The following is a 10138-nucleotide window of genomic DNA, read 5'->3' on the forward strand; positions in this document are numbered from 1 at the left end:
CGTACGAGGGCTGGGGGCCCCAAGGGGGTGCCTGAGGGGTCACGTGGTGGAGGGACCCGGACCTTCCCAGAGGTGGGGGAAGGGAGGCGTGGCCTGGGAAGGGAGGCGTGGCCTGGACAGCGCCAGCCACGCCTAGGCGGAGCCGGCCACGCCAGAGCAGATATAAGCGTGGTGTGAACGCAGAGCGAGGCTGTTGTACTCCGAAGTGAAGACATCATCGGTCCTCAAGTCCCGGGTTGTCGTCCTGGCGTCCTGGGCCAGGCAGGCCGTTGCCTGCCTGGTTCAGTCTGTGTCGTGTTCTAGAGTGTTAGTGAGTTGAGGAAGGTGGTCACCACCTCATGTACAGTGTTATATTACTTACCAAACTGCGTGTGTGCACCTAATTCGAACCCACTACACTATTACTGCCTGTCCAACTAGACACTGCACCTGCCCATCTCGGCCAATCACGTGCCCACTGTGGTTTGTGCCCATTCCATCGAGAAGCCGTTTGTCTCATCATCTCGGCTTCTGGTGTATGTACCTCGTTAAGGTATCGCAACTCAAGAAAATAGCGGTTTACGCCCCTTCACCACGTATACTTCAGTGTCTGGAGTCTTGCCTCTCTGGTGATGTAGTTCATTACCAAGTCACCACTGGAGCCGAGTGGACTTGCCGATGACTGTTCTAGAGGTGTCAAGATGAGCTCCTATGGAGATTCATAAAGGATGCTCCTTGACACTTAAGAGGCAGTCGCCCTCCAGCACTAAAGGGCAGGGAAGCAACGCTCACAATGATAAGTGGAGAGCAGGGAAGATAAAACGCAATGATGTGGCAGTGGGGAGCACAGGTGGTGAGTCTGCCAGTGATCTCAGTCAATCCATGGCAGCTGGGTCTGTTCTGTGATCTGCCAGAGGGCATTTGACATTTCACGTGGCCTTAAAAGTGCACCTAACATGGTACATAAACTAGAGAAATTCCATGTGTAGCCGGCCCACCCTGCCCTCCCATGAATCGTAACGAGGGGATAGGTCGGCCAAATAAAAAATGAAGCTCAGAGAGGATGAACATATACTCTGCATTGTTTTCTGTCCTCCGGAGAAGTGGGCGACTCCACTACAGATGGGCACCAGAGGTTTGTGAAACGGAAATGCTTTATTTAAAATTGTTCTTTCAAGGAGCATTTGCATATCTGCAATAATGACCAAACATATCCCTAGCACCTTCCACGTCACACATCTCAGAGCAGCTCCTCAGCACGGAATCTACCGCAAACATAAATAACAGCCGCTTTTCAAATCTAAGAACATTTAACATCTTATTTAACAATACAAATGTAAATATTCCACACCAAACATATGCATCAAATATCTGTAGTGCCTCTTAAATGTGCTACATTCCTAATTCATATTGCATTAATGAATCAATAGTACTTATATTATGAATAATAAAGCAATAACACGTAAAATTATAGTGACATGTAAATTTGGGATATTTAACTGACAATAACCACAAAAGCTTTCTTTTTGAATTGTGACTGGAACCTCTGCCAAAACACCTATTCTGCTTGCCCCATTAACTGAATGTAAGGCTAAATTCGTATGCAGGCAATTTTGTGCATTTTACATGCACAAATCTGGCTGTCGCCTGATGAAGCTAGTTGTAATTACTGGCAAAACATCGTACTCAGATAGTAAATGATCTGGCTTGGCTCTCCAACACTGCTGTACGAGTAACGAATTGGCATGTTCGGTTTCCGTGAAAAACCTTAATTGGCTGCGTCGGATGGTGGCTGGTTTAACGACATACTTTTTTTAGTTACGCGATCTAACCCAAAAAAAAAAACTATTATAGATATTAGTTGCGAAAGGCCACGTGTTAAACTCAGCAATATCTGCACAGATGGGGGGGGGGGGGGTGAGAAGAGGACATCAGTGGGGGCAATGGGCGAGACACCGAGAGGCCCTTCGTAGTCGCTAGAGTAAGGCGGCCTTTGGTCGGCGAAATTCGAATATTAAACTTCCTGCAAAAAACGGCAAACACAATAAAACTGGAAAAAAGTGAACGTATCATACCTGTAATCATTACCAGACACAAACCTATCACCCTCCACTTCGCACAGTACCTCTTGATGGGATTTAGCACCAGTGTTCATTTTCCAGACCCAATTATAACCAATATATGTTGAAATATTAAAATTTACTTTAATAGTATCAACGTCTTAATTGTGAATATGTTCACCACCAATAACTCAATCAACAGTCAAACATTACCTAGTCCATGGCTTTCGATTAACATTAAAATAATATTTATTTAAGTTATATTTGATTTTCTATTTGAATAATGGAATATCTCACCGTACTTTGAAATCTACACACTGTTTGGGCATGGCATGCTCTGAACATTACCTACACGCATAAAAAAAACACCAGCACCTGGCTCTACATAGCAAATACACGAACATTGCAGAGTGCACAATTATACGTGCGATTCATCACAGGTAAGCTCACACCAGCTACAGCAACTGCATGGCGCACAACACGCCTCACTGCAAGTGGCATGCAGCGTCAAGATGCAGAACTTTACTCTCATTCGGCACCTTTAAACTGCAACTCGCGACTGAGTGCAATGATACATTGCGTGCGATTCGTCACATGAAAAGCCAAAGACGGCTTCTTACACTATGCACTGTACACATACTATACATCACCATACATACACACATTTCACCACATCACAACATTTACAACATACTATTCACAATGCACTGCACACTTGACATTACACGACACTATAAACCACAATAACTACACTATGCAAGGTGCGTACATAGCCATCAGGTGGGATGTGCAGTAGATTTGCAGACGCCTGCTGTGAGCGTAACATTAAAAAAGTAACATCAGGCTAAGACAAATTAAATGAAACCCAAAGGGACTAAAAGCAAAACAAGTGCAAAAAGTAGGCCCGACATTAAATTATTTTGATATCATGAACATATATTTAGTGTATGAAGCCAAAAGTAAATTTTACAAAAAATTACCTTTTCTTTTATTAAAGGGCATTTAAAAAGCAATAAAAAAACAGACTGGGAGCATGCAGAAAAGCACGGCCACACATGACAGCCACTTTAATAGTAATGCCCAACAGTTCAAAATTAATACTTATTCAACCATCAAAATACATTCCTAATCCGTGTTTTATAAGGCAGCATAATGCTTTGCATATCCACTATTTAACTTCGACATTCAATAACTTCATATGTACAGAGAGCCCATCTATGCTTAGATAACACCTCAACCCCTATGCATTCTTGAAATGACAGAAGCCTGTGAATAAGGCGAATACTATGCAAAATCGTCTCAAACTCCAGGTTACACATCTTCCAAGGTGCCATTTCACACGTGCTGGCCCCTCCTACTCAGCTTTGTCCAAAAACTCCACCCACACCTCCACATCGACAAATTGCTGGGGATTGCCTCTCTCTCCCTCAGAATCGGAATGCTCCTCCTGCTTCACGCTGCCTCCATCCACTTGTAGATTGGGTCCTGGAGTCGAATCTTGATATTCACATTTCACAGTCACTTCTTCATATTTCACTTCTTCACATTTCACTGTCACTCCTGGCCGTGTTGCCAAGTTGGAATTTTCTTCTGATTCTCGTTTCATGAGAGATGGGCTCATTGCAGCATGTTGACTTTCACAAGTCAATTTCACTTTCTCCTTGTGGATCTTCTCATGCCTCTTTAGGTTTCCTGATAATGTAAAGTCCTTCCCACAAACAGTGCACTTGAAAGGATTCTCACTGGTGTGTGTTCTCTGATGAATATGAAGAGTTAATGGTTGAGCAAAAGCCTTCCCACACACAGTGCACTTGAAGGGCTTCTTGCCCGTGTGTGTTCTATTATGTTTCTTAAGATATGCTGACTCTGCAAATGCTTTACCACATACACTGCACTTGAAGGGCGTCTCACCAGTGTGTGTTCTCTGATGACTATGAAGAGTTTCTGAACGAGCAAATGCCTTCCCACACACAGTGCACTTGAAGGGCTTCTTGCCCGTGTGTGTTCTATTATGTTTCTTAAGATATGCTGACTCTGCAAATGCCTTACCACATACACTGCACTTGAAGGGCGTCTCACCAGTGTGCGTTCTCTGATGACTATGAAGAGTTTCTGAATGTGCAAATGCCTTCCCACACACAGTGCACTTGAAGGGCTTCTCACCGGTGTGTGTTCTCTGATGAATATGAAGAGTTTGTGAACGAGCAAATGCCTTCCCACACACAGTGCACTTGAAGGGCTTCTCACCGGTGTGTGTTCTCTGATGAATATGAAGAGTTACTGAACGAGCAAATGCCTTCCCACACACAGTGCACTTGAAGGGCTTCTCACCGGTGTGTGTTCTCTGATGAATACGAAGATTTTCTGAACGAGCAAATGTCTTGCCACACACAGTGCACTTGAAGGGCTTCTCGCCCGTGTGTGTTCTATTATGTTTCTTAAGATATACTGACTCTGCAAATGCCTTACCACATACACTGCACTTGAAGGACCTCTCGCCTGTGTGTGTTCTCTGATGAATTTGAAGAGTGTTTGAATGAGCAAATGACTTCCCACACACAGTGCACTTGAAGGGCTTCTCACCGGTGTGTGTTCTCTGATGAATATGAAGAGTTAATGGTTGAGCAAATGCCTTCCCACACACAGTGCACTTGAAGGGCTTTTCACCGGTGTGTGTTCTCTGATGAATATGAAGAGCTTCTGAACGAGCAAATGTCTTGCCACACACAGTGCACTTGAAGGGCTTCTCGCCAGTGTGTGTTCTAATATGTTTCTTAAGATATGCGGACTCTGCAAATGCCTTACCACATACACTGCACTTGAAGGACTTCTCGCCCGTGTGTGTTCTCTGATGAATTTGAAGAGTTTTTAAGTGAGCAAATGACTTCCCACATACAGTGCACTTGAAGGGCTTCTCACCAGTGTGTGTTCTCTGATGAACTTGAAGAGTTTCTGAAAGAACAAATGTCTTGCCACACACAGTGCACTTGAAGGGCTTCTCGCCCGTGTGTGTTCTATTATGTTTCTCAAGAAAAACTGACTCTGCAAATGCCTTACCACATACACTGCACTTGAAGGACTTCTCGCCTGTGTGTTTTCTCTGATGTCTCTTCAAGTTACCCATCTGATCGGTGCTGTATGGACACTGGATGCATTGGTGCCTTTTCCTTCCAGCTTTTGCCAAGCCTCTCTTCTCCATGTGATTGATTCTGCAAATACATACATATTACACAATTTTCAGGCAGACCTCGCTTAGTGCGACCCTTAGAGTGCCGATTTGTTCCAGTGCTCTTTGTCCTGGATATTTCATTCCGTAATTCTTTTTTAAGTTTACAAAGTGCTCACGAGTGAGAACACGCAGCAGCGCTTAGCCAAGCAAACGTACCCGGCCCAATCTTCACTCAGCCAATGAGAGCGACGCATGCTCTAAGCCAACCAGTCCCCACCCCCGCGATTTAATGATCACAATTCGTGGTCATGATTGTTTAAAAAATATTACTCGTTTAGCCAGTTGAGAACTCAAACGACCAGAATAGTGTCGCAGGCTCCACCTAAGAAAACCTAGCCACACAAATTCAGATTGAGGGCTTCACTAAGATCAGGGAGGTCCTGGAGCCTTTCTCTGAGAATGACCCAGACTGGAAGCGCAGCAGCTCCTTCAACCTTGTCTCCCCCCACTACCTTGTAGGATGAGCAAAGTAGAATGCACTCGTAAGTAGAGTACATAATACCGATGTTATAAATCATTATTTTTATTAAATGTTTAGCATCTGTATTATTAGCTCTATTACCGATACCCAAATAAAGCCCTCATATATTATTCAGACTAAAGATATAACATTGTCAGGAACGCATCGCTATATAGTATACAATGGGTTCATGATGACCCCTTGTAGCGCTGATCGATTGGCGCTCAATTCTCCAGGAACAAAGCATCTGGAGGAGCGCTAAGCGAGCTTTGGGTGTAAAGGGCAAGGGCACTCACACCGACTTGGAAGCCACTGGTCAGTCTGCCTCCTCTCTCAGTGACAAGGCAGGTTTGGCCCACGCACTGTCCAAGCAGGCTGAACCCACTGCCGTGCAAACGTCACCAATCCAGCATTCCAGGTTCACCACTCTGGTCAAATGAAGCGGTCACCCTGATTAGTAAGACAGAGTCGATAGATATAATTAAGTCCGTCTCGAAAACTCACCTATTTAAACGTTGTCTTTGTGTGTGTGTGGGTGGGCGGTAGTGTATCGGTTATCCCGCTGTGCTATAAACCGGCGACCCGGGTTCGATTTCCCCTCAAAGCCAACACTAGTGACATATCTGAACTGGTCCTAAGCCTCCCCTAGGTCAACTCAGCCTCCAATGAGTACCTTGTGCGGTGTGTAAACATCGCCACTCGGGAGACAAAGGCAGTCCGGGCGTGGTGCTGGTCACCTACCACTTCGTGTGCCGTGCCGGCCTTCATAGATGCTCGCTGACAGTGGGTGAGTGTGTAAGTGTATGAGTGGGAGCGTGTGGGTGAGCGTGTGGGTGGGCGAGTGTAATTGTGTAATGCTTTGATGTCTCATTCCGACTAAAAGTAAACGTCTGGGCTGGTTTCGTCCAAATATTCCAGTGTTGAAAAGTGGCCTGCAGATTACTCAATCGGGAATACGCGAATGCAAAACAAAAACTCGATGATCCTGAACTAGAGTATGGAGACTCTGAGAGGTGAAGTAGTCAGCCAGGTGAAGACACATTAAACTTAAGAGAATCAAAGCAAAGTCAGTCAGGCAAGGGAAGGGAAGGAGACAAGGCCTGCATGGCTCGGCCCCACGTAGTAACCTTCCAACCTGGACATCGATTCCATACTTGCCGCTACTCAATTGCTATCGCTACGAGAGAGAGAGAGAGGGAAGAAGCGAGGCTGTACCTGGGTAAACAACAACAACCAACATCACGATGTGAACTTCTCACCTCCGATCCGAGAGTTGCGCGCACAGAAGCAGCTCCTGGGAATCTCGTGACGTCACACGGAAGCACGCAGCGGGAGAAATGACATGACGTCACTAGCACCCACACCGCCTCCCCACAAGTTAACACGGATGTGTATGAAGAGATTATGTTAACGAGGCGTGCCCAAATATGGAGTTATTGGGCGTGGCCGCTGAACCGGACATAATGAATGAAATGGACAGGATTAATGGGTAAATTACGTTAATGAGCCGCCAGTGGTATTTGTTTTAATGGCTTGTAAATCGGAAGCAACCAAGCAGACTCAACATACGTCACCCCGGGCCTTTGAAGTTAAGGGAATAATATAAGTTTACAGTCATTCGTAAAAATTGGTTCTGCTGAAACATAAGTTTTCAGTTTCATTTTCATTTATTAGGTCTAACCCTGTGAGCCATGCGGCTCTTGACTCGGGTGCAACCACAACACAAAATACACGTGAACAAGAAACATCTTAAAGTGACTACACGCAACATAAAAATCCTGGAAAAAACAGCAAAGTCTTCCACAAAAACACCGTACTTCAACGCTGTGTGCAAAAATACATTTGGATGCAAGTCAAACAATAACAACCATAAGACAATGCAGATTAAAGTTATCAGGCTAACTCTGTGAAGGATGAATGCAAAATAACTCATCTCCCCACATTCTGAGCGTTTGCATCTCCCTCAGCATTGATAGCGTCCCTGAGATGAGCATACTGTTCTACACGCAGGCGTTTTTGATTCAGTTGAATGTAAAAAAGGCGTTCACTCTCAATTTTGGCATACTCATCGACAACATACAGCAGGTTATCATTCAGAGAATCGTCATCGGTGTTGAGGGCCGTCCATAAATGATGTCAAGCACCTAGGGGGGAGGGGAGTCAGACATTTGTGACGATGTGTTACGAGGGGGGAGGGGGGGTTTGAGAAATGTGACGTCACATCAAAATGCGCAACTTTAAATTAATATAACACGTTCTACTTAATTAAATATAATTAACTTAAAGCTTTCGTGACTGCAGGAATTCATATTCTTGGGTCTTTCGGTAAAGTCACGTAGATAGCTTCAAAGAAAATAATCAAAAATAACAGAAAACTACGACGTTTTGATCGCATTGCAATCGAAACGTCTTAGTTTTGTTATTTTTATTCTATTTTAACCTATCTACATGACTTTACAGAAAGACCCAAGAATATAAATAGAATTGTTATAACAACATGAATTAAAATTCTTTTTAAAAATTTTTTTTTACATTTATGCAGGTCACCTCCAATTCATAGTGTTGTGTTGTTAAAGACGACTCGGAGGCAGATCTTCTTAGGGGCTTTCGCCAAGGGTTTATTAGGGGCTTACGCCTATTACTGGTTAGGGCTAATATACATCTCCCCAGGGGTAGGGTACTGGGTTCCCTAGCACACCGGCTATCCGGGCTCTTCCCTCTTCACCGAGCCGAGGGCTTAACCAACATCGGCCGACAGGGTAAAGCAGCCCCCCCTAGCCTGGTGCTAATTTCCCCTACCCTGGGTCCTGACTTCCACCTTCTCACGTTCCCAGGCTCTCACGACGACCCCGCTCACTTTATGGGTTCCAGCTTAAGTACTCCAGGACATTATGTCACCGCCCGTGACGTTATCATACCGGAATATCCACCTGACGCCACATCCTGTGACGTCATGGCACCAGATGGTGAGCGAGACGTAATGTCATCACATTACGAGAGCGGAGCCCGGCAACTCGGATGGGGAAACAACCACATCAAAAGAGCGCAAGTGACATGTGTGTGAAGAGAACAGGACCAGCTGCAAGAACACGACCCCACACTAGGGCAGCACGGTACAGGGAAACTTTGGGGACAGTTCCCACATGGGACACCGTAAAAGTGTCCGAAGAAGGCAAGGGACGAAGAAACGGCCCCACTGACCGTCACCGTATCCGCACGCCCCGCGAAGGTGTGCGTGACGCCGGCCCGCTTCCCCGCGTCGGCGTCGGAATCGGCGGTGTACTGGCAGGTGTCAAGTCCACCAGCACATCCACTGGGTGAGGCGCCACTCGTGGAATTACTGGCGGGGTTTCTGCAGGCACACACAAAGGGATGGGATCGCTCGCGCTATCACAACCTGTGCGGCCCGGCTTGGCGGACACAACAGTCACCCGGCCCCTAAGCAGTGGAGATGAGGGGATTCCGGCCGGCGCGAGAGAAGAGGAAAAAAAATAATAGACAAATTCAGACGCGTTTGATGCACAACCAACACGGCGATGAAACCAAATAGAGTAGAATCTCGGAGATGGAACGCACCAGAACCCGAACAAATCGGTGTTCGACCAAATCGGTGTGGAAATGGGCGTCTGGAACAAATTAAGTTCGATCTTCGGGGTTCCACTGTATGTACACCTTCACCCACACAACACGGATGGCAGGGTTCCCCGACCCCCAGCCACGTTCCATCCACTAGGCAGTGATAGAACGAAGATGGAAGAGCTGCCTAGCGCTCACACACACACCCCAATCAGGACGTCATCCGACATCCCGGGTCGAGACGTCATGCGTCAGAACCAACCCATGTCCCGGGGCGAAGAAGTCGCGCTTCAGGGACGCCCCCAGGATCTGCATTTTAGTTAAAGAAAATAGTTTGGCGTGAAAATTGGCCGAAATGGCGGCCGCACGCGCAAACGGCTTCCCCACGGTTTCCTGTGCTTCGCCCAAAATGGCGGCTGCACGCGTGATCCGCATCTTCGCGGCCTCACGCGCTCGCACAAAATGGCGTCTGCATGCACGAACCGCATCTCGGCGATTTCCCGTGCATGCACAACATGGCGGCTGCACGCGTGGTTTCCCGCGCTCGCACAACGTAGCAGCCCTCCCTTGAAGGCCACCCCGGGCATCTTATGCCACCAGGCATCACCCCCCGCCTTTCCGACGTGCACGCGTTGGCCGTATCGCGGGAATTTTAACCGAGTCTCTCTCCGAGACCCGCATCGCAGCCTATAGCCGTACCGACCGAGCCGAGAGCAGCCATGGCATCACCCCCCACCTTCCCGACGCACACGCATCGGCCGTATCAGGGGAACGTTAACCAAGTCTCTCTCCGAGACCCGCATCGCAGCCTATAGCCGTACCGACCGAGCCGAG

General features: G+C 46.8%; 1 protein-coding gene across 5 annotated transcripts; it reads right to left on the minus strand.

Annotated features, from left to right (window-relative positions):
• Window positions 1-3075: 3075 nt before the first annotated feature.
• On the minus strand, window positions 3076-7896 carry LOC144737987 (uncharacterized). Of its 5 annotated transcripts, none has more exons than XM_078620911.1 (3): window positions 6988-7893; window positions 6025-6156; window positions 3076-5248 (listed from the first exon to the last, which is right to left on the minus strand). In XM_078620911.1, exon 3 carries the CDS (start codon window positions 5236-5238, stop codon window positions 3394-3396), a length of 1845 nt encoding a protein of 614 aa, XP_078477037.1. In that variant the 5' UTR covers window positions 5239-5248; window positions 6025-6156; window positions 6988-7893; the 3' UTR covers window positions 3076-3393. The 5 variants fall into 5 exon arrangements, with proteins under 5 accessions (XP_078477037.1, XP_078477040.1, XP_078477038.1 ...); XM_078620914.1 differs by having other exon boundaries at window positions 6025-6178; XM_078620912.1 differs by having other exon boundaries at window positions 6944-7893.
• Between the last annotated feature and the right edge of the window lie 2242 nt (window positions 7897-10138).

Source organism: Lampetra planeri, chromosome 76 (assembly GCF_965212315.1).
Source record: "Lampetra planeri chromosome 76, kcLamPlan1.2.h2, whole genome shotgun sequence".
NCBI classification, from domain to species: domain Eukaryota; kingdom Metazoa; phylum Chordata; class Hyperoartia; order Petromyzontiformes; family Petromyzontidae; genus Lampetra; species Lampetra planeri.